This window comes from Bos indicus x Bos taurus, chromosome 5, assembly GCF_003369695.1.
Source record: "Bos indicus x Bos taurus breed Angus x Brahman F1 hybrid chromosome 5, Bos_hybrid_MaternalHap_v2.0, whole genome shotgun sequence".
In the NCBI taxonomy this organism is placed as follows: domain Eukaryota; kingdom Metazoa; phylum Chordata; class Mammalia; order Artiodactyla; family Bovidae; genus Bos; species Bos indicus x Bos taurus.
Window position 1 is genome coordinate 5,841,734 of NC_040080.1, and position 23,764 is coordinate 5,865,497.

General features: G+C 54.1%; 1 protein-coding gene and 1 non-coding gene across 4 annotated transcripts in view; one reads left to right on the top strand and one right to left on the bottom strand.

Annotated features, from left to right (window-relative positions):
• MPPED1 (metallophosphoesterase domain containing 1) overlaps nt 1–23,764 on the bottom strand; it is an 82,920-nt gene that overhangs the window by 15,399 nt on the left and 43,757 nt on the right. For all 3 annotated transcript variants that reach the window (XM_027540569.1, XM_027540567.1, XM_027540568.1), the window contains exon 4: nt 13,538–13,763. In XM_027540569.1, the coding sequence (XP_027396370.1) occupies nt 13,538–13,763 (226 nt within the window). The remainder of the gene's footprint in view (nt 1–13,537; nt 13,764–23,764) is intronic.
• On the top strand, nt 5,342–5,413 carry TRNAC-GCA. Its single transcript has one exon. It is a non-coding gene; the product is annotated as a tRNA-Cys (tRNA).

The following is a 23,764-nucleotide window of genomic DNA, read 5'->3' on the forward strand; positions in this document are numbered from 1 at the left end:
GGATCCTCCCCAGAGCCCCTGGAAGTCCTGAAGCCCTGAGACCCCCTACCAGGACCAGAAACAGAACCCTCACCATCTGCTGAGCTTCCCCTTCTCCCTCCCACTGCCACAACCTGCCTAGGGGAACTGCGTGCCCATTTCACGGAGGGGACCTCAGAGGCGATGCTCACATCTTTGGCTTCTCCCGACTCCCCTCCCTCGGGGGACCGTCCCTGCCTCCAGAGGCAGCCTGTTCCCCAGGTGAGGGCCTGGGCGGCTGCCCTGCAGATGGAAGGGAAGAGCCTCTCACAGTGCCCGCTCCCGCAGGACAGGTGGGCTTCCACTTGCGCCTCTCCTCCTACAGGAGGAAGGCTGCAGGGACCTGCAGGGACCTTTCACCGCAGAGGCCGCCCCTGAGCTCAGACAAGCCTGACAAGACAAGACAAGCTCAAGCAAGACGAGTGGAACAGGTCCGCTCCAGGCCCACCATGCATCCTGATCCCCGTCTACCCTTCCTGCCCCAGCACCCTGTCCCCCAAAGGCCCGGTTTTCTGGGGCCACTTCCAGGGAGCCGGCCACGGCCCCCTGCCTCTCAGGTGAGGATGACGCCTGTCACTGGCCCACGTGTGTCCTGGGACCCTCTCGGCACCCCAGCGAGTCTGTGCTCCATCTGCAGCAAGGGGAAACCGAGGCTCAGAGGGGGTGACATGCCCGGGTCTCCCGAGCCAGTTCCAGCTGACTCCTCAATCCACAGGTTTCCCGGTCTCCCGGGGAGGTCCCGGCTCCGAGGGAGACAGGCATGCCTGGCTCCTTCTCTGCGTCTCCCAGGCTGGCGAGTTGAGGGGGCCTGGGGGAGACACTGCCACCCACCCTGCGGTGGGGCCAGCGGGAGCGGGCCTGTCAGTCACACTCCGCGCCTGACGCCCATTTACGGCAAGTCAGCAGCGAGGTGAGTGAACCCAAAATGGGGTCCTTTGTCATTGCTAATTAATTTTCCCCACCCTTCCACACTCAGAGTCATTCATCTTCTGTCTGGCTGGGACTCGGCGGCGGGAAGAAGGCAGACGACTCGTTCAAACATTAATCTCGTGTAGAAGAGTGTGCGTGTGTGTGTGTGTTGAGGGGCCCTTCTATAAAGAAAACAGTGTGAAATCAGGAAAGATAAGGACAGTCAAGGCAGAGCAGAAGAGAGTCCTGTGTGTGAGAGAAGAGAGTATCTGTGTGCAGGAGTGCATGTGTGAGAAGACGGAATGCACGTGTGCGAGAGAAAGCGTATGGGAGAGGGAGAGAGTGTGCATGTGAGTGCATGTGAGTGTCTGTACTGCACGTGTGGTGTGGGGACCTCTGTGTGTGTGTGTATGGGTACATACATGTGTGCACATGTGTGAGAGGAAGCATATGGGAGAGACAGACAATGGGTACATGTGTGTGTCTGTACTGCAGGTGTGGTGTGAGGCCCCTGTGTGTGTGTACAGCTGTGTATGTGTGTACATGTGTGTGTGCGTGTGTACTGCATGTGTGGTGTGGGGGCCCTGTGTGTGTACATGTACGTGTGTATGTGTTGTGTGGTGTGCGTGCGTGCTGCCTGTGCAGTGTGGGGGTCCTGTGTGTGTGTGTTAGTGTGTGTATGTGTGTGCACGCACCCAGAGGCAGCACAGCGTGGGGTCAGAAGGTGAGGAATTTCTTCCTCCAGCCAAACTTGTCGATCAGGACCTCCCTGGTGGCAAAGACTCTGCCTGTCAACGCAGGAGACACAGGTTTAATCCCTGAGCCAGGAAGACCCCACATGCCCCAGAGCAACCAAGCCCCTGCATCACAGCTACTGAGCCTGTGCTCTAGAGCTCACAAGCCACATGCCACAACTACTGATCCGTGCACCCCAGAGTCCGTGCACCCTGCTCTCTGCAACCAGAGAAAAGCCCACGCAGCAACAAATACCCAGCACAGCCAAATACATAAAAATTATTCTAAAAAAACTCATCAACCTCCAGTGGTGTATATGACAAGTGTAAGTTCCGGCGGAGGAAGGAGAGGGAACTGATCGCTGGTGGAGGACACTGCTCGTCCCTGGGGGACCCTCCCAAGTCTGTCATGTTGCTATCACAGGACTGACCAAGGGGGCACTCGGGGCACCACAGCTCAGGTGGGGCTTGTGGTCAGCCTGAGAGGCAGGCTTCCCAGCTTCCCTTGAACAGACATGGGCTGTTCCAAATTTGATTTGGGCTCCAGGCAGGGGAAAGAGGGATGAACCAAGATTCTGCGATGCTCCAACCAGCAGCTCCAGGGGCCTCACTCGGGGCACCCGGGCAGGGCCCTGGGACAGGGCTCTGAAGCACCACTGACGGGGCCAGGAACCTGGGACCCCGAAGGCCAGCCCCGACTGGTTCAGCAGCCTAACAGGGGCTACAGGAAGGATGTGCCAGGGGACAGGCTGGGAAACCACAGCTGATGAAGCAGGTCAGGGCTGGCGACCCCCGGAGTCACCCAAGTCCAGGTCCTGCCTATGGCTGAGATCCTGGACCTGTCACTTGCCTCCCCCACGCCTGGCCTCACCCTCCCCCCAAAACAGGGATAAGAACAGTCCTGCCTTGTCCTGTGGGGAGTGCCTGGCAGAGTGAGGGAACTGTGGAGCAGCTCTTGGGAAGTCTGCGGAATGAGGGTTGCAGGTACCGAAGGGGACTAAGAGCCTTGGCCTCTCTTGTCTCAACAGACCACGCCCACGGCCCATGCTGAAACCGTCTAGAAATGCAGGGTGGAGTGTAACAAGCATGGCTTAAATGCCCCAGGACCTCCAGCCTCTGAAGCCGGGAATGTGGGTCTTCATGGCCGTGCTGTGACCGCAAAGCTGGCCCTGAGAAGGCTTCTGGGAAAAGCAGATGCCCCCACCAGGGAGAGGATGCTTCCCCTGGACCCCCGACCCAGGCTTCCGCAGGTGGTGAACCTGCAGGCCGCCAAAACTCTAGGCCAGGAAAGGACTGGAAAGCAGTCCCTGGCTATGTGCACCCACAGGCTGTTGCAGACATCCTCTCTGCGGGCACCCCCAAGTCAGGCTTCCCAGGACCCCCTGATACAGCCTTGCAGAACATAAGCGTGCTTGTTTGCTCAGTTGCCCAGTCGTGTCCGACTCTTTGTGACCCTGTGGACTGTAGCCCAACCAGGCTCCTCTGTCCATGGGATTCTCCCGGCAAGAATACTGGAGTGGGTTGCCATGCCCTCCTCCAGGGGATCTTCCCAACCCAAGGATAGAACCCACATCTTCTGCATTGCAGGTGGATTCTTAACAGCTGAGCTGCCTGGGAAGCCAGAACAAAAGCAGGCAACCTCAAATTACAACACTCCAAACAGCTTGGAGAATTACTGCAGAGCCTGAAAAATCAGTATTTTTTTTAAGATTTAAAAGATTTTCTTAATAGCAAAAGAGCAAAGGGTTGTAGGTGGTTGGAGTCGAGTCCCAGACCCAGCCACTCCTCACTCCGAGCCAGGAGGACCAAGGGTCAGGAGCCCAGCCAGGGGCGCAGCAGTCCACGCTGGCCTCACTGTGGTCGCCCACCAGCCTCTGGCCCGCAGGGGCAGTGCGGGCTGCCTCAGGTCCCCGCCCCACCCAGGATCCTGCCCCACTGACCCAGCCTTCCCAGGACTGACCACATGTTGGTAAGAGGTGCTGAGAAGCATGGGAAAAGTTAGGAGCTCATAATTTCATCCTCTATTCTTTTTTCTCTAAAAGATGTATTTCATCAAGTCTTTTAGAAAGCATTTTATTTTAGCGACCTCTCTGTCCTCAGTTCTGGGCAGGCCCAGCGGGACTCTCAGTTACTGTGGGACCTTCAGCCAGTCACTTCACCTCGTGGGCCTCAGTCTTCTCAGCTATATAATGGGGACAAGGGTCAGACCTCCTCCTGGTGGTAAAGGCTTGAGCCTCTGGAGCAGCTACAGGTATAGAGCCTCTGGTCAACTCAGTGGTATGAACAGTAACTATGTTATTGTCTCATCAGCAGCTTCGGGGCACAGGCTTTAAATTCCCTGGCAGCTGAGTTCCTGTCTGCCCACCCCACCCTGTACCGGGCCTGCTCCATGCACACAGAGAAGCGGGAGCTCAGACTGGAGTCCACCACCACCTCGCCCAGGACCACACAGGCTGTAGGTAGACAACCTCCCCCAGCCCCCATTCTGGGCAGTCGAGGCCGTAGCTGGAAAGGTTTGGGGGTGGGTGGGACTCCCGTGTGTGCCAAGCATCTTACGCCAAAGACCTGACTCCTAAGAACACCCCTGCACAAGGGGACTGCCCGCTGTCATTTCCCAGAAGCCAAGACCTGACCCGAGGTCACCGCTCATGCTGGCGGTTTGCAGAGCGCTGGACCCTCAGCCTTCAGCTGCCCCCAGGCCCTGCCCTGCCCGCAGGCAGCCAGGCCTCCAAGCCACCGAGCAGGATCCCAGCCCAGACGCCCAGCAGTGGCCCGGCCGCCACTTCTCAAAGTTTCCTGTCTCAGCTGGTGTAGATGCCTTCTTTCAAAATACCAGACGTAATTAGACCAGATGGACTAGCTGCGTGCCAACTTCACTCCCTCTCTCACTCCTTAAAAAAAAAAAATCAAGGCCGTTTTCAGTTAAATGAGAACAAAAAATGCATCCAAAACCCATAAATGAATACGGTATGTATACGGAATTTTTTTTTTCTAACACTTAGGATTTTGTAACAGCTGAGCTCTTCCTCTTCTTCTGCGCTTGGTTCCCGCTCCCTTCCTCTCAGCTGCTCTGGGCCAAGGCTCAGTGCCCAATGCCCAGTCTGCATCTGAGGAGACCAGACATGACTTCTAGAAAGTCACAGTGCCCTGGGAGGGTGGCCACACAAGCCCGTGGCTCCCAGGGAGACCTTCATCCCTCCCATACTGGGCTGGACGGAGGATGTGGTGATATGACACCACCCCGCCCTGCCCCCCGGAAGACAGGTCCCTGCTTTCCTGGAGCTTCAACTATTCTGGTCAGGAAAAGAGACTTGAAAGAAATCGGTTGCCAGGGTAATTAAGACAGTGTGGTCCTGGAGCCAAGTGGACTGAAGGGGCTGGAGACAGCCTGGACACAGCTCCCCGCCTGTCGGGTGAGAAGGGCAACATGGAGCAGCCGGGAAGGACGAACTCCATATGCGTGCCAGGCCACGTGGAAAATCCCCAAATGGGATCCCTACCTCACGCCATCAGCGCGATCACGGCCAGTGGAGCTAACACCTAAACAGAAAAGGCTAAACCGTGAAGATCTCAGATGATGTGGAAACACATTCATGACTTCAAGGGAGGGCTTTCTTAAATAGGACACAGAAAGCGCTAGCCACAAAGAAAAACACAGACCTGTGACTGCTTAGGCTGCTTCCCAGGTGGCTCAGATGGTAGAGCGTCTGCCTGCAATGCAGGAGGCCCAGGTTCGATCCCTGGGTCGGGAAGATCCCCTGGGGAAGGAAATGGCCACCCACTCCAGTACTCTTGCCTGGAAAATTCTATGGACGGAGGAGCCTGCTAGGTTACAGTCCGTGGGGTCGCAAAGAGTCAGACACGACTGAGCGACTTCACTTTGCACCAAAATGAAGACCTTCTGGTCGTGGCAGCCCACTCCTGCATTCTTGCCTGGAGAATCCCATGGGCAGAGGAGCCTGGCAGGCCATGGTCCATGGGGTTTTTAAACGGGCAGAAGACCTGAGCCCATCACAAAAGAAGAAAGCTAAGTGGCCAAGATTCTCAGCCTCACAGGTCATCAAGGGAACGCAAGTGAAGACCACATAGTGATACCAACCCAGCCTCCAGATGGGCACAACTTACAAGTCGCACAAAGTGCTCGCAGAGGGGCGGGACAAGTGACTGTGCCTCTTGGCCTCCACTGAAGAGCTATGCGGAGGCTCTCCTGACCACCCCATTCCTAGGTGTGTGTTGGGGGGGCATCCTCATTCAAGAGTATCTCTCTCTGTGCACCAAGATACATGTAGGATGTTCACAGTAATATTATTTATAATGGGCCTATTTGTAGAATGGATAAATAAGTCATGAAATATTCATATGGTGAAATCCTACACAGCAAGGAAAAAAGACCCAAGCACAGCTGCACATGATGGCCTGGAGGAATCTTAAAAAATATAACATTGAGTCAAAAAAGCAGGCATGGTACAGCACATGAGCCCATTTTTACAACATTCAAAAAGCAAGCAGAACCCAGCTATCTCAGGATTAGGGTGGCCAGACGATCTCCCCATTAAATTTGAATTTCAGGCAAACAATATATAGTTTTTTTTTTTTCAGTGTAAGTACATTTTGGTGGCTCAGATGGTAAAGAACCTGCCTGCAATGCAGGAGACCTGGGTTCGTTTCCTGGGTCTGGAAGATCCCCTGGAGAAGGGCATGGCTACCCACTCCAGTATCCTTGCCTGGGAAATCCCACAGACAGAGGAGCCAGGTGGGCTACAGCCCACAGAGTCTCAAAGAGTCAGACATGACTGAGCAAAAACACTTCCATTTTTGACATTTAAAATATTGCAGAGGGCATACTCAGATTAAAACATTTTTCTCTCTCTGCCTCTGACCATCCTGCAAAGTGGGGTTGCTAATGGTGCCCTGTCGTGGGGGGAAGAGCCAGGCTGGATCCATTCTTGGGCCCTCTCCCCCGCAGGGGGCCAGGCACCCGACGGCCACTGTGGGCCTCCAAGTGTGTGTCGGACAAGAAGTGGAACCGCTCAAGTCTGACCCACTGGTCTCCCAAGCAGAGCATCTCTGGTTGGTCGTCCTTAAAGGAAAGGCCAGTCGTGATAACTGTGAGTTTTCTGTCTGCTTCCTCCTCCCGGCTGACTTCGGTGAGTTCTCAATATCAAGGCCAGCCCGGTCCCACTCCTGACCTCCCAAGTCCAGCACCAAAAGGACCTCCCCGAGAGCTGGCTGGTGCATCCCTCCACCTACAGGGAATCATCAGCCTCAGGCAGAGAAATGGTGGCCCTCTAGGAAGGGGAGAGGTTGGGAGGACACCAGGCCCAACCACAGTGTATCTCTGCTTGCATGCCCCTTGTAGCAGGCAGCTCACCACTCAGCAAAGCCACACTGCCTCTCCTCTGGGCTCCCACCTGTGGGATAGATTTCCCACACTGATGAGACTGCCTCTTGTCCCTGATCTGCCTCCTCGGACAACACAGACTAGGTCTGCCCCTCAGCCCCGGGCAGCTTTGCCCACACGCCCCAGATGCCATCGATATTAGGCTACTCAGGGCTACCAGTTTATTTGATCCCTGATCCCTGCCTGCTGGTGTTATGATGCTGCTAAAGTCGCCTGTCTTCCACATGGTAGTCAATATGTTAAGGGCACAGGAAAAAGAAAAGGAAAACCCGGAACATCTGAATTTAATAATAATCACCATCAGCTTTGCTGTCTGCCCCCTCCAAGTGGCCTGTGCCCAGGTGGCTGGCACTGGGGGCGAGCTCACCCTGCCTCTCCCTCGACAGACAGTTGGAGGGGGCGGCACACAGACCCCCTGCCCTCGGATCAGGCAGAGTCAGCAGCCAGGCCACAAGGCTCTCTGGCTGGGAACCCCCTCTGGGGACTGCTCACTGCCCCTCCACCGTGCACTTCACCCGGGGCGGCACAGAGAAGATGCTATGGCCCCCTCGCTCAGAAGGGAGACAGAGGCTCAGAGACGCGACATGCTGAGGTCAGACGAGGAGTGAGAGTCGGGACAGTGGGGATGGCCCTGTGTGTCTGGGCCCAAGGTACAAGCGTGACTAAGCACCAGCCCAGCACACACGAGCACACGAGTGTCCCTTCCAGGCCTTGGATGTAACGTGCCAGGTCCCCAGGGGCTCAGGACACTGGCTACAGGCAGAGAGTAACGGGAGCCCAGGGGGAGGCCACCACCCACCACGGCAGCCTCCAGCCCACCCGACGGCCCAGCCTCTGGCGTCTGCTCTCTCCGAGACCCTGGAAGCCACACTCCACCCCAGTGTGCCCACGGCCCTCTGTCTGGCCCTCACCAGGGCTGTTCCCTCTGCCTGCCACCCCTGCCACATAGGTACAGAGCTGCCTGTACCTATGGCTCTCCCGTGGGGAGCCTTCCCCAACCCCAGCCCCTAGAGCTCCTCGCGATTTTTGTTGAATCAAGGAGTTGGTGGTTGACATGCCTCCCACGAGCATGAAAAGCCTGTGACTGCAGGAGCTGTGTGTGCCTGGCTCATGGCACACCCCCAGGGCAATCACCTGATCAATGAATGAACTGATCATGAGAACGTCACTCTGATCCCCAGATCTCAGTGTTCGCACGGGCCAACAAGGCAGGTGTGAGGTGCGTCCTGAGGCTGTTCAGAGAACCCAGGAACACACGAAGAGCATGTTGTTCCATGCCTGGCGCACAGTAGGTCTTCATAAAGGGGCCTCCAACATGGAGCAGACAGAGAGTCAGGAGAACCACCCACCGGGGGCCTGGGCAAGCTGCATCCTCACCTGGGCCTCTACCTGCCGTTGCATTAAATGAAGTGATTGCAAGCCTGGCCCTCCCCTGGGGGCTGCTGAAGTACTAGCAGGAACACAGCTCCCTCTGTCCTGGTCTCCACCGCAGCAGTAATAAACACAATCAACCTTCAAGGCCTCACTCTGGGCACAGCCTCCATCTGGACGGGTCCGCACAGACCTCACAGCCTCCCTATAAGGGAGTTAGGATCATTTTCCTAGACAGATGGACCAGAGAGGCTAAGGTACTTGCCCAGAGTCACACAGCGAAGAAGTGGTGATAAGCCGCAGTTTGAACAGCCCTTCCCTCACCACTCCACTGCCCAACCACGACTGTAGCTGAGATGCCAGCGGGCATGGTGGCAGGGGCCCGCCTTCCCAGGCACGCAAGTCCCAGGGGGGTAAGGCGGCAGCGGGAAGTCAGGATTAACTCCATGATGCCGGAAAGCAGATGCAAACAACTGGTTCACGCAAAGAAACTCAGGGAGACGTCCCCAGCACAGGAGCCCACATCTCCCCTGCTCCCAGCCCCGGACAGGGCCCAAGGGAATCTGGGGTTGCTGCATGGAATGCCAGCTCCTGGCCTGCATCTTGGAATGCAGATGAGATGCCCTTTAGCCCTCTGTCTGTGTCAAGGGCTATGAACCAACAGCAGCCCAAGAAGAGTCTGACAGGGCCCAGCACGTAACAGTGGCTCCTTCCCACCTCCTCAGCCCACAGAAACACCAATTCAGTTCCGTTCGGTTGCTCAGTCGTGTCTGACTCTCTGTGACCCCGTGGACTGCAGCACGCCAGGCCTCCCTGTCCATCACCAACTCCCAGAGTTACTCAAACTCATGTCCATTGAGTCAGTGATGCCATTACAGAAACACCATGCCTCCTTCAAATACCCCCTCCCACAGGGAGCCCTCCTGGATCTCACCAAGCCCTGCGCGAGGTCCCTTCTCTGTCCTGCAGCCCCTCCCACTCCCGCAGCCTGGGGCTGGGCCCGCCAAGGCATGGGGTGGAGGGAGGTGTGCACCCAGCTAGGAAGAAAGGTAAGGGTCAAGGAGAAGATGCTCACCCCTTTCAGGCTCTGGGGGACCTGCAACTTGAGGTCCACAGCTGCTGGTTCTGGGGTCACAAAAGGCAAAGCAGAGACCAGGGGCAGCTGGAGCATGCTGCAGCCGGACCCCAGCAAGGCCGACAGAAGCCTCATCCAGGCCTCAGCAGCTCTAGCACGTGGCCTCAAGCTGGCAGAGAGGCCACAGGGCTGGCCTAGCAGCCTGGCCAGGAGCCTGGGGAGCTGGCTGTCAAAGGGGTTCTTTGGAGCCCAGCTGTGGGGCTGCATCGAGCTGCTCTGGGTGGGACAGGAAGGACACTGAGTGACGCCTGCTGCCCCCTGGCCCTGCCGTGCTCCATCCCACACGCTGGGCTCTGGGGAGGGGGCAGGAGGGGAAGGGGGGAGCGGCTCCACACAGCAAAGAACAAGAATGGTATCTCTGTCCGTGGAAAGCTTGGTGCAGCCACTCAGCTCAGCTGAACCCTCCTGACAGCTTTACAACCACTCTCCATGGGAGGTGCCCGTTATTCCCATTTTGCAGAGGAAAGGAGAGGTTAAGCGACTCGCCCAGGGTCACACAGCCCATAGGAAGTGAGGCCAAGAGTTGAGCCCAGGCAGTTTGGTCCCAAAGCCATGCTGTTAACTTCTAAGCAATACAAGTTTTAAAAAAAAAATGTTGTGTGTTTGTGTATGGGTATGTGAGTGTGCAGAGGAGACAGGCTGTGGGAGACCACTGGGCAAAGAGATCCAGCCCAGAGTCCCCGGGCTGACACCTGACCCTCCGGACCTTTGACCCTCATCTCCCCGCCTCCCCACCTGCACCTCACACTCCGGTCCTCCCATCACCTCCAGGCCTCCGTTTACCCCATTCCTCCTCCGACAGCCACCTCCTTCTGCTTTTTAGCCTAAACACACCTCCCCTTCTGGTCTGAGCTCTCACGGCCTGACTCGGCCACCTCGTCTCCCAGCCTTGGCCCCGAGCTCATCACACCTGAGTGCCATACCAGACCTTGTCTGGGATCCCATAGGCTCCCAGGAGGGTTTGTGGAGACCCTGTACATGATGAGGACTGGGGAGGTGAACGCAGGCACCTCTAGGGGCTCAAGGACAGCCCGGCATCTCACCCCTGCCCCTTGAGGGAGCCTTGGCAGGGTGGGACCATGTCCTAAACCCACCCGCAGCATCCAGGCAGCAGGGGTCACCTGCTGCATCTGTGGGGGCAGCCCAGGCTTCCTGGCTACTCTCAGTTGGCAGCTGCTCTCCCTGAAGACTCTGCACCCGGACAGACCCCGTGTCCCCTGGATCGCCCATCAGCTCCCTAAGTGTGCTGCTCTGGCTGATGGCACAGCCTCAGGCCCTGTCACCCTCCACGCCTGGGAATGCCCCTCTCCTCCTATGTGGCTCTGGTCACACCATCCCCTCCAGGGACCCTTCCATGATCAAGCCACTCTTTCAAGCCCCTGAGGTCTCTCCTTCCTTGTATCCTCCTACCCCTGCCAGTACTTGGCATCTTGTGGCCACTGCCAGCTGGGCCTCCAAGGGCCAGTCAGTCTGTCCACCTGTAGAACAGGGACAATAAAGGAGTCCTCACAGGGGTCAAGTATTAGAGACAGTTCTTATGAAGACTTAAGCCCAGGGCCCAGCTGACTGTAATCGCCCAGGGATGGTTTGTTGTCATCATCACCATTATTGTAATCTTAACACCATCATCATCACCAACATCACCTTCACCATAACCATCACCTTCACCATCACCCCCACTGCCATTATCACCACCACCATCACCATCACCAGCACCTTCACCAGCACCAGCACCAGCACCATCGCCATCACCATCATCACCTTCACCATAACCATCACCTTCACCAGGACCATCACTATCACCGCCATCACCTTCACCATCACCACCACTGCCATCATCACAATCACCTTCACCATCACCACCACCACCACCATCACCACCACCATCACCACCACCATCACTACCACCACCACCATCATCACCACCATCACATTCACCATCACCACCACCTCCATCATCACCACCACCACCACACCATCACCATCACCTTCACCAGCACCACCACCATCACCTTCACCAGGACCATCACCATCACCTTCACCAGCACCAGCACCATCACCAGGACCATCACCATCACCTTCACCATCACCACCACCATCACCATCACCGGGACCATCACCATCTTCACCAGCACCATCACCATCATCATCACCACCATCATGTTCACCATCACCACCACCTCCATCATCACCACCACCACCACCATCACCTTCACCAGCACCAGCACCATCACCATAATCACCACCGTCACCATCACCATCATCACCACCACCATCACCTTCACCAGCACCAGCACCATCACCATCATCACCACCATCACCATCACCACCATCACCACCACCATCATCACCACCACCACCACCATCATCACCATCACGTTCACCATCACCACCACCTCCATCATCACCACCACCACCACCATCACCTTCACCAGCACCATCACCACCACCTCCATTATCACTACCACTATCACCACCATCACCTTCACCATCATCAGCACCAGCACCATCATCACCACCATCGCCACCACCATCATCACCTTCACCATCACCTTCACCAGCACCATCACCATCATCACCATCATCACCACCATCACGTTCACCATCACCACCACCTCCATCATCACCATGACCTTCACCAGCACCAGCGCCATCACCACCACCTCCATTATCACCACCACCTTCACCAACACCATCACCACCACCTTCACCAACACCAGCACCAGCACCAGCACCATCATCACCACCATCGCCATCACCATCATCACTTTCACCACCACCTTCACTATCACTACCACCACCATCACCTTCACCACCACCACCACCATCACCACCACCTTCACCATCACCACCATCACCATCACCACCACCTTCACCAGCACCAGCACCATCATCACCACCATCGCCATCATCACCTTCACCACCACCTTCACTATCACTACCACCACCATCACCATCATCACCACCATCATCATTACCTTCACCACCACCACCATTATCACCATCACCACCACCACCTTCACTACCACCATCACCACCACCACCATCACCTTCACCAGCACCATCACCATCACCACCATCACCTTCACCACCACCATCACCACCATCACCATCATCACCACCATCATCATTACCTTCACCACCACCACCATTATCACCATCATCACCACCACCATCACCTTCACCATCACTGCCATTATCACCACGACCACCATCACCATCATCACCATCATCATTATCTTCACCATCACCATCATCACCACCATCACCATCACTTGAGTTACTATGGACACACTGACCATCACAGAGACCAGTCATGACCTGTTCTCACCCTGATGCCCACTCATCCAGGTGAACCTAAGGATAAGGCCTGATTGCTCTGTGTCTCCAACAGGGAACAAAGTCTTGATGCATGCTGGTGATTTGAACAACTGCTGTCCCCAGGACAGTAAACCAGGCCTTTGGTCCTCCATGGAAATTCTGACTGCCTCATCTCAGTCTGGCTAATCAGTCATTACCTCCACCCAAGCATCTTCCATGTGTCAGAGGGACAGACAATAGGGAGATCCTGGCGTATAGGATGATGGTTAAAAGCAGGGATTCTGGAACCACCTGCCTGGGTTTAATCTCAGCTCTGCCCATTCCTAGCTGTGTGACTTTCAGCAAGACCCTCACCCTCTCTGTGCCCCTGTTTCCTCACTTGGAAAATGAAGGTAATAATAGTTCCTGTTTAAATGTGAGCCAGTATAGCATATCTAATTATCTGTCAGATATGGGGAAACCAAGGCTCAGAGAGTGGCAGTGACCTGCCCAGGGTCACGCGGCGTGAGGGGACAGCTGGCCCCAAGTCTCTCCATGGTTTCTCCCAGCCCCACCTCCCTCTGAGCCCTCAGCCTCAGCTCCACCATCCCCCCTACTCTCACATAGCTTCACCATCACCAGCGGTCAGGACGGCGTCCTCACACTCACCACGGGGAGCCGTAGATCCGGAAGCCCCGCACGGTGACCTCCGAGTCCTGCAGGTAGATGCAGTTGGTCAGCAGCGACTGCACATTCTCGTAGTTCTCAGGCTTCAGCTTCGACACGGACGGGAAGTAGTAGAAGTCCTGCTTGATGAGGTCGGCCATGAACTCCTGGTCGAAGGTCAGCTCGTGGTTGCCAGCGATCACGATCTTGTATTCGTAGGGCAGGCTGCCTGCAGAGCCAACACACACACACACACACACACACACAGCGGGGGCACTGCTGTTGGCTTCCGGAGGCCACAGGGCAGTTGGGGGAAGGGGGGCAGGCAAGAGCCCCTGGGAGCCCTGGCAGAGGTGACCCTCCCTCCAGACAGGTGCCCTCTGATCACCAACCCTGAGGTCTCCCTGCCCCCATTTCTGCTGGGCGGCCGACTGAAGCTCCCCCAGACCAGCGGGAGGGGGCTGGGCAGCTTCCTGCTGGGCCTCTGAGCTGCAGGGGCCCCGCCTCATTCTCAGGACTTCTCTGTCTCCGGTTCTTCTGTCCGGGCCAATTCCTCCCGGGAAGGAGACCCTGCTCCCAGGTCCCCGCCTGCCCGTCTCAGGCCCCTTCACCGGGGGGCTACACAGTGAGTGGTTCTCCTGACACTTGGTCTGTTCATCACTGCCTCACAGTCACCCCACTCCCCCTCAAAAAAAAGACATCTCTTTTTTTGGGCCAAACTGCACAGCATGTGGGATCTTAGTTCTCAGACCAGGGATTGAACCGGAAGGCAGAGTCTTAACCACTGGACTGCTAGGAAAGTCCCCAGACTTCTTTACAGGTTGGAGAAAAATAGTATTCTCTCTTCTCTGGTGTTTGTCAACTCAGGGAGGTTGTCCAGTGACAGGCATGGGGGCTCTAAGGGCTGACAGCTGGGGCTCAGACAGTAACAAGCCATGTGACTTAACCTCCTCTGTTAAACGGACCTCTGTTTCCTCACCCATGATATGGGAAGAAAAATGTCTACCTCGCAAGACTGTTCTGGGATCAGGCAAGCCAATGAATGGAAACACAAAAAGGCTTTTGAGGTTCAAAACGGAGTCGGCTTCCCTGGGCCAGAGTTTGCAACTAGAAGCCCGCAGGCCAGCCCTGCCCACTGACATATTGTTCGGCGAAAAAAAACTTTCTCGTCTTTTTAAAATTTCAATTTGTCACCAACGTTAAAAATTAGAGAAACTCTCAGTAAAATGTCATTCTTTCTGTTTTCTAGAAATCGATCCATTTTAAATCTCACAGTCTTGGCCCAGGCAAGTGCTAGGTACCTATGCCTCCTTCAGGCAAGAAGCAGAGGTCAGTTTGGCGCAGTCCCAACCTGTCTCTACCACTGACACCCGGGCCCGCTGCACTCATTTTAAGGCACTGGGGCTTATGGCCTGGCCACAGTCCCTGGACACAAGAAGGGGACAGACGTGGCCTCTGCCCCTCGGCTGCCAACAAGACCACGCTCTGAGCTCCGTAAGGCCCCTCTGCCTCCTGCCTCACCCACCTTCCTATCTGTCATCCAGGCCTGGCCCAGGGATGCTGAGCAGTCTGCTTGTTCCCCTCGCAGGAGAGCTTCGGGGGCAGACAGGAGATATGAGGGCTTCACCCACTTCCAGCCCAAGCAGGTCCCAGCAGAAATCGGGAAATCAAAGGCCCCACCAGGACCCCAGGTGACACGGTGCAGAGACCCCTCCCCCCAACCTCCAGTGATGCTCGGGCTGCCAGTGAGGAGGGGAGAGGGCCTGAGGGCATCACAGAGAGAAACCCGCCACTTCCTGGACCTTGCTGTCAGGCCAGCCACCCTTGGAAACAGGCTGGGTGCTCCCGAGGCAGGTTCAGTGACCTCTGGTCTCGTAACTGGGGAGCCAGGTTCGCACGTCAGGGGCCTGAGGTCCCACAGCAGATGAGTGGGGCAAGTGATGCTAGGCGCTGGTCCAGCTGACCCCACACCTCCGGGTCAGCAGCTCAGATTCTTTCAAGGCCACCAGGCCAGCTCCTCGCTGCACTGGAGTCACAGCTGGAGCAGCGGCCACCACAACTGCCTTCCAGCGCTGGTTCTCTGCATTTTTACTTCACATCACCCATCCGTCCCACCCCAAGTGCCTCCCCGACTAATGTATTTATGTCATGTCTCAGACTGGGGGTGTTGCTTAAGCAAATTAGCAAATAACTCCAACCGTACAGTTTCATTTATTTCCGCAGCTCCCGACTACCAGGGACTGGGGAGTGGGCAGGAGACGGTCGGCTCTCTCCGGCTCCTCCCACCTCGGATCAGAGGAGGTGACTGAGGCTTCTTCCCTCCCAGGGGAGAACGAGCTCCTGTACACAAAGCCAGGCGGGGGCAGGAGCCCCAACAAGCCGTCATGACACCTTCAAATACCGTCTGGTCTCTCTAAAACATGGGTGCCGTGCAGCCTGGAGGCAGGGGGCTCATCCATGTGTGAACACAGAGACCTCCCAGCCCCACATCCTCCTGAGCTGGAGGTCCAGCCCCAAGCACATCTGTCTGAATGTAGCAACTCACCAGCTATTTAACCTTCAAAGACACTTAAGCCACTATCCCCATTTTACAATTGGGAAAACAGAGGCTCAGAAAGGTTACACAAATCCATAATAAAGTGATGCACAAGCACAGAGGGTACTGGACATTTAGTCTTTGTAGCTCGGCCTCATCGAAGTCACCCTGACTCAGCACCGTCATGCTACACTGCTTCTCAGGGGGAGATGATCACTGGGTGGATGAGGGATGGGTGGGTGAGTGAGCCGATGGGTGGACAAAGATGAGAGGATTACGGACAGATGGAGGCATTTATAAATCAATCCACCCATCTTGAGATACCTCTGCCTCCTTTATACCAACTGATCTCTCTCTAGCTGGATCCCTCCCTTTCCTCCAAATTTTTCCTCCAACTGTCCTGGCGTGGCTTATTTTTCTGGCACACAGAATAGCAGTCACACCAGACAGCCTCTAGGAGGACACACAGGGTGAGGTGGGGACTCGAAAGACAGGACATTCGGGGAGAGTGGCATGGGGACCTGCGGGTCTGCTCAGCTCCTGGGCCAGGTGGGCCTCGCTGGGTGGGCCAGGGGGTGGTCTCCCAGCCTCAGGTTTGGGAGAAGCAGCAAGTTCTCATGGAAACCTCCCGGCTTTTCAGAACTGGTGAGCATTGTTAGGCATTTGTATTCTGCGTGGTAACATTCAGCCCGTCTTTCCAAAATGCTTCCTTTCTTCTCAGCCAGCTCACTTGAGATCTTGGCATTTGCGGGCCATGGCTTTGTGGGTGGTGAAAAAGACCCATCAGGTATTCATCAGCAGAGCACTGGAAGATGACCATATCGTTTTAACTTTTCACTGGCCATCTATGTCCAAATAGACACACACCCACACGTGGCATGCACACGGCAGCGAGTGTGTGCGGGGCTCAGGGCAGAGAGGGATGCGAACAAAATCCACTACTTGCGCTTCCAAGATTAATCTTCCTCCAAAAGGTTACAATTCTTTCTCGCTAACACTTCCCCATCTCATTTAACAGAAAACACTGCCTTCCAACTGCATAATCTGTTAAATTCAACAAGATACATGCAAGCTTCTCCATAATCTACGTTGTTCCCGGAGCAGCGTATGGAGCCCGGTGGAGTTTTAGTGTGTCTGAATGCAGCGGCAATCAGACAAATACCCCCTTATGGCTCCCCCACCCGCACATCCCCGGCTCGCAGAAAACAGCAGAGGGGACTGGAATAAAGAGACAGCGTTAACGATCTCTGATTGCATTTTTAGTGCGTCTTTGACAGTTCTGTGTTTAAACACTTGCCGATGTCTGGGAGAGTCACGTGAGCAGACTTTTTGGGATGGCACGCGGTCTAGAGTAACTCTGGAATGCGGAGCCAGCCTCGAGCCATCATGGGGGCTGCACATGGCTTGGGTACTCGCATGCCACTGCCGTGCACGCGTGGAGGACACGGGCCAGCGATGCAGGAAGGGAATTCTGAGTGCAGCACGAGCGGGCAGGGGAGGCTGAAGATGGGAGCCTGGGACAAGGGCAGGGCTGAGCGAGGCAGCACGCCGCAGAGGCTGTGCTCCCCACAGACGCTGGTTTGTGCTGCCCTGTGCCAGGCATTGTGATCAGCAATTCACACTCGATGCTTCTAGGTACCCTTAGAAAGCAAAGCTGGACCCCACCTCCGCTTCCTGGCTATCTGGCCTGGAGGGAAAACCATCACTTCTCTGAGCCCCAGCATCCTCACCCATAAAGGTGGAATGTTCAGGGCTCCTCACAGAGTTCTTAGAAAAATCAAATCGGGGAAGACAGGTAAAGCCCCTGTATTGCACTTAAACAGGGGGTTGTTTTAATCAGGGGTGGTAAGACTCGCAGACTTGGAAATTACTGTCCTGAGGAGGAAGTTTATACTCACAAATCCCTAAAAACAGGACAAGGGGGTGGAAGATGAGCTAGTGAATAAGGCAGATGGGCTCTGGGGGAGACGGTTGATCCTCGATGTCTGCTCCCGGCCCTGGGGGGACCAGGACAGCATACAAGAACCTTGGAGAGGGCGTGGCTGGGGGCTGGGGGTGGGTGGGGGTGGAGAACTCTGGATCGGCTGGTTTGCTTCTGAAAGGTATGCTCAGAACCGAGTCCTTACTCTTCTTGTCAATGAGTAAACTCTGGAGGGCTAGTCCCGCCAGAGACTTGGGGCCAGCCAGCCTCCAAGATACCAAGTCAGAATTCAGAATACTCAAAGGCAGGATTTATACAACCCAGATGGCAGCTGTCATCATTGTCTTTAGGGCTGGAAGGAGGATGAAATGCCATGCTTTATCAGGAAATCCAGTATTCTCAGGGCTTCCCTGGTGGCTCAGAGAGTAAAAAATTTGCTGGCAACACGGGAGACCCAGGTTCAATCCCTAGGTCAGGAACACTCCCTGGAGAAGGGAATGGCTACCCACTCTGTATTCATGCCTGGAGATTTCCACGGACAGAGGAGCCTGGCAGGCTACAGTCCATGGGGTTGCAAAGAGCTGGACACAACTGAATGACTCACGCTTTCATGTCACTCTGTCACCAGGAAATCCAGAGATGGGAGCTGGGAGGATGGAGATGAGAAAACAGACCTAAGGAAGTTAGGTCACATGCCTGGGGTCACAGAGTAGCACCGGAATCCAGACTGCCTGGCCAGACCTGGGTGTTCAGACCCCCACTGTGGGACAGACGGTCCTGGGAGGGTGGCCCCTCTGCCAAGCTGCAGGCTGGCCGGCTCGGGCCCTGTGTGGGAAGCTCTGGATTTATAACCCAACACGAGTGCCCATATTTAAAAGGCAAATGCAATTTTTCTTCTGTTTCCTCCTAATAGCCAAAATGTTTAACTTTCAAACATTTGTTTTTCCTGGGAAATGTTTTAAAACCAGGAACATTCAGTCCTCATCTTCTATTTAAATGCTCGTTTCAATCGCTACGGCAGACCAGATACGACTTGAGGCTGCAAAGGACAGTTGAAAGGTTTCTGTGTTCTTTCTCCCAAAAATTAGGCCTCCTATAGCCAGAAAGATTTTGCGGAAACTTCCCCAGAAGTCACGGCTTGCCAGAACACACACCCGCCCACCAAACACTTCACAAAAGGCCCCTTGAGACCTTCACCAAGGGCCAAGCTGGTGACCCTGTATGTAGCATGCATGCAGAACTCGAGGCTATGGCGCCCCCTCCAGGCCAGGCCCCGTCGGTGCCACGACCTCACCTTCCCGCAGCACAGCACACCATGCACCTCTGAGCTGCCGAAGGCTTCCTGATATTTGCTCACGCTGTTCCACCCACCTAGGACTCCCTTCCTGCCTTCTTCCTGAGCCAACTCCAACTTCACTCACCCGTCACCAGCGGGCCCAAGTGCCACTTCCTCCAGGCTGCCTTCCATGATCACCCGCTTTCACCCAGCCCTGCCCAGCCTGCGCTCTCTCTGTCAGCTGCTTTGTCCGCTTCCCCCATCGGCCGGACGTCCTGACCCTGGAACCCACTGCTTCCTCCCTGCACCTAGCACAGGGCTGGCTACACGGGGAGGTGCTCATACACGTTCCCTGAATCCCATGCAGGACTAAGGATGAGGGGTGGACGGTGAGGTCACTGAGTCACCAAAGGTCCCCCAGGCAACCCACCACAGAATGTTCTGGAAGGACCATCACTAAGATGACCAGCACATCGCGCGGCAGATCCCAAGCTGTCGTGTCTTTCACTCCCTCAACAGACGTCAGTGGGGCACGAGGCCCGGGCACAGGGCTGGTACCCAGAGGCTCCGGGAAGAGCCTGGGCTGGAGGCTGGGAGGCCTGGGCTGAGCCTCACCTCTGTTACCACCTCCCTGGACCCAGGTGAGGCCTCCCCTGCTCAGGCCTCAGTTTCCCCATTGGTCCCACAAGAAGGTGACACGGAGGTCCTGACCTCTTGTCAGCTTCCTAAGACCTTCCAGGCGATGCTGGGATGGGGGTCCCCAAGACAGGTGCTGACTGTGTTAAACAGAAGGGCTCACACAGGGCGGGTGTTCCGAACACCCACGCTGCCTGCGTGTTGCTGACAGCCTGTGACGTCAATGGTAGAGGAATAAAAGGGTGTGACTCTCCCACAAGAAGCAGGACAAGCTACGGCCGGAGCCCCAGGCGGCTTGGGGACCTGGGCTCAGGGGCACAGTCTGACCTAGAACATCAGGAAGCAGGCAGGCCCAGAACCCCCCATCAGGCCATCACCATGCCCTTCACCCCCTAATCTCTGCAGAAAAGAGGGCATTTACTCTCAAGGGAAAACAATGGCTCCACAGCCCCACTTGGAGACCACCGTCCTGAGGGGAGATGGACAGTGAGGCAAGAGCCTGAACAGCAGGAAGATGAAGGGCAAGAATGAATACGGTGACTGTGGAGGCCCCAGGCCCCTTCCCCGACACGCTCTCAAACTCTGGAAGCCAGCCTTGCAGACCAAGGAACTCATCTCTGGGGAGAAAGACACGTCCAGGAGAAAAACCTACAGACAGCAACATCAGGTGCTCCCCAAAGAGACAGCCAGGGTATCGTGGTACATTCCCCCTCCACATATACACACATGTATACACACAGCTTATCAACAGCTTTGGGACTTCCCTGGTGGTCCTGTGGGTAAGACTCCACACTCCCAATGCAGGGGGCCTGGGTTCGATCCCTGGTCAGGGAACTAAGATCCCACATGTTGCAACTAAAGATCCCACATGCGATTGAGACCCGGTGCAACCAAATAAATAAATATTTTTTAAAAAACAGCTTTCAAGTGTCTGGTTCTTAAACACAACACATAGGGTCATCAGATCTCAGAGAAAAGCCTCCAAGCTGAAAACGGGCAGAGGCGCAAATAAGAAAGGAAATTGGAGAAAACGGGGTTGATGCAGGGAAAAAAAAAACATATATATATAGTTATCACCATGGTGAGATGATAGAAGACGTTGCATCCATGAAATTCCAGCAGGGCGCTGTTAACAAAAGAAATTAAAATGTGGCAGAATATTTTAGTTTTGGTTAAAGAGTAGAAGAGGTAGTTGAGGAAATTTCCCTGAGATTGAAACAAAATAACAATGAAGCGAGACAAAAACCAGGGACTCACATGTGAATACTACAAAAAAGAAGTCAGGAAGAAAAAAAAAAGGGGTGGGAAATTTTGAAAAATTCACAGGATGAAAGATAATATTTGCTCCATTTAAAGGGTTACCTCAATAATGAACAAAAACCACTCACATCTGAGACACACTGTCGAGAAACAAAACAGGCCACATACGAAGGATGAGATACTCAACAGAGACAAAGGAGACTGGAAGAAAACAGAGCGACGCCATCCGCGTTCTGAGGGAAGGTGATCTGCTACCCACAACTCTACACCCAAACTACCAATTACTATGGGGGACAAAATACTTTTCCTGACGTACCATTTGGCCAGACAGTTATCTCCAGCGCATTCTTTCTCAGAAAAGCTACTGAAGCGTGTGCTCCACCAGAATGAGGGAGTAAACCAAGAAAAAGGAAGTCACAGGACCTCAGGACCAGGAGCTCCAAGACAGAGGAAGGCAAACGGAAATGGTGAAGGGCGATCCCAGGATGGTGAGGGTGCAGAGGCCTGGCAGGCAGCTAATCCAGATTGGGGCAGGGGTCAGAGGCTCAGGAAGTACAAGAAAAATGAGCCAACAGAGGGTCCAGCCCAGCTCACCACACTGCTGAGAGGCATTTAAAACCCTGCAGGAGACGGGGATGAACCACGATGGGTACACAGGGAAAAAAGCAAGCAAACAAACCAATTAATTACTTTACAAAAAACAATAGGTTATACAGTGAACATTTAACCAAAAACTGTGATGGGACTGTAGAAAAAGGATCAGAGATGTGTATATATGGATAGAGAGACTAAGTCTCTAAGTTTTCACTGTAAGACATTAAAAAGGAATCTCTAAAATTGAAAAATAAAACGCAGCAATATGAGGTTGTTACTTAGAGACGCCGTGGTAATAAAGGAGCAGCTACCCAATATGCATAGGGAATAGAAATCACTAGGGAGAAGACTGTTGGCTTTACCATAAGCCTTGTAGCTGTTATGACTCACTGCGCACATGCATTACCTTAACAGGTGGCACAGTGGTAAAGAATCTGCCTGCCAAGGCAGGAGACGCAGGAGATGCTGGTGTGACCCTGGGTTGGGAAGATCCCCTGGAGAAGGAAATGGCAACCCACTCCAGAATTCTTGCTTGGAGAATCCCATGGACAGAGGAGTCTGGAGGGCTACAGTCCAGGGCGTTGCAAAGAGTCTAACGCAACTGAGCAACAATAGGGTAATAAATAAAACTGCAATGAAATTAAACGAAGGCGTCAGAGGCCAGGCACTCCTCACCTGCCTCCTGCCTCTGCCCAGAGCAGCCTGATCTCTCACTCGCTCTACCTCCTGCTCAAAATCTAGAACCAAATAAAACGAGGCCACAGTTGAGACTGGTGGAAAGACAGAGCAGGCAGAAAACCTGAACTGGTTGACTCCTCTGCGATTCTGAGGGTCTAAGTGCTGGGAGGTCTGGCAACCAGGTTCAAAGGCAGGTGATCCGGCCAAGCAGCTCCTCACCTGGCAGGTCTGACAGCCACGAATGGCATCGCAGGTGTCACCTGCTGAGAATCTGAGACATGCTCCCCCATGCCCGACATCTAACCCTCACAACAGCCCCACAAAACTGGCAGTAGATCAGTGGATGAAGGAACTGGGGCTCAGTTATGTTAAAGAAGTGCAAATTGGTTAAGCAGAGAAGTCGGAACCTGAACCCTGATCCATCTGTAGCTGAAGCCACGATTTCTCCATATCTGTCACAATCACCCAGACGTATTATATACACCAAAGTTTTTGCATTAAACATTTCTCTAGAAATGGAAAAAATGGTGCTATACACTTGAGTCCTTACAAAACCTCCTGCTGAGGAGCTCTCAATGACTTTATTTTAAACAACATAATATTTTCAAGATATCTTGTGGCTTCGTAAACAAACCTTTAAAGACCATTTTGAAAAGCAGTACAGATTTTAGAACAAAATAAACGAATTCAGCAAAGGTGCAGGATACAAAAACAATGGGGAAGACAGTTGCATTTTTAAACACTAACAATAAACAATCTGAAAAGGATATTAAGAAAACAACCCTATTTGCAATAGCATCATAAAGAAAAAATATATAAAAATAAATTTAACCAAGCAGGAAGAAGATCTGTATGTAAAAACTCCAAAATGTCTGCTAAGAGACTAAAGAAGACACCAATAAGTGGAAAGATATCCTGTGCCCATGAATTGGAAGACTTCCTATTATTAATATGTCAATACTACCCAAAATGATCTACAGATTCAATGCCATTACTACCAAAATTTCAATGATGTTTCTTTCGGAAACAGCAAATCCATCCTAAAATTCACATGGAATCTCAAGGGTCCCTAAATAGCCAAAGGAATCTCGAAAAAGAAAAACCAAGTTGAAAGTCTCTTACTTCCTGACTTCAGAACTGACTACAAAGCTACAGTAATTAAAACAGTATGGTACTGGCATAAACACAAACACACATATCAATGCAATGGAATAGAGTCCAGAGATAAATGTATATGGTCAAGTTATTTTTTACAAAGAACTTAAGACCACTCAATGAGGAAAAGACAGTCTTCCACAAATGCTGCCGGGAAAACTGGACATCCACATG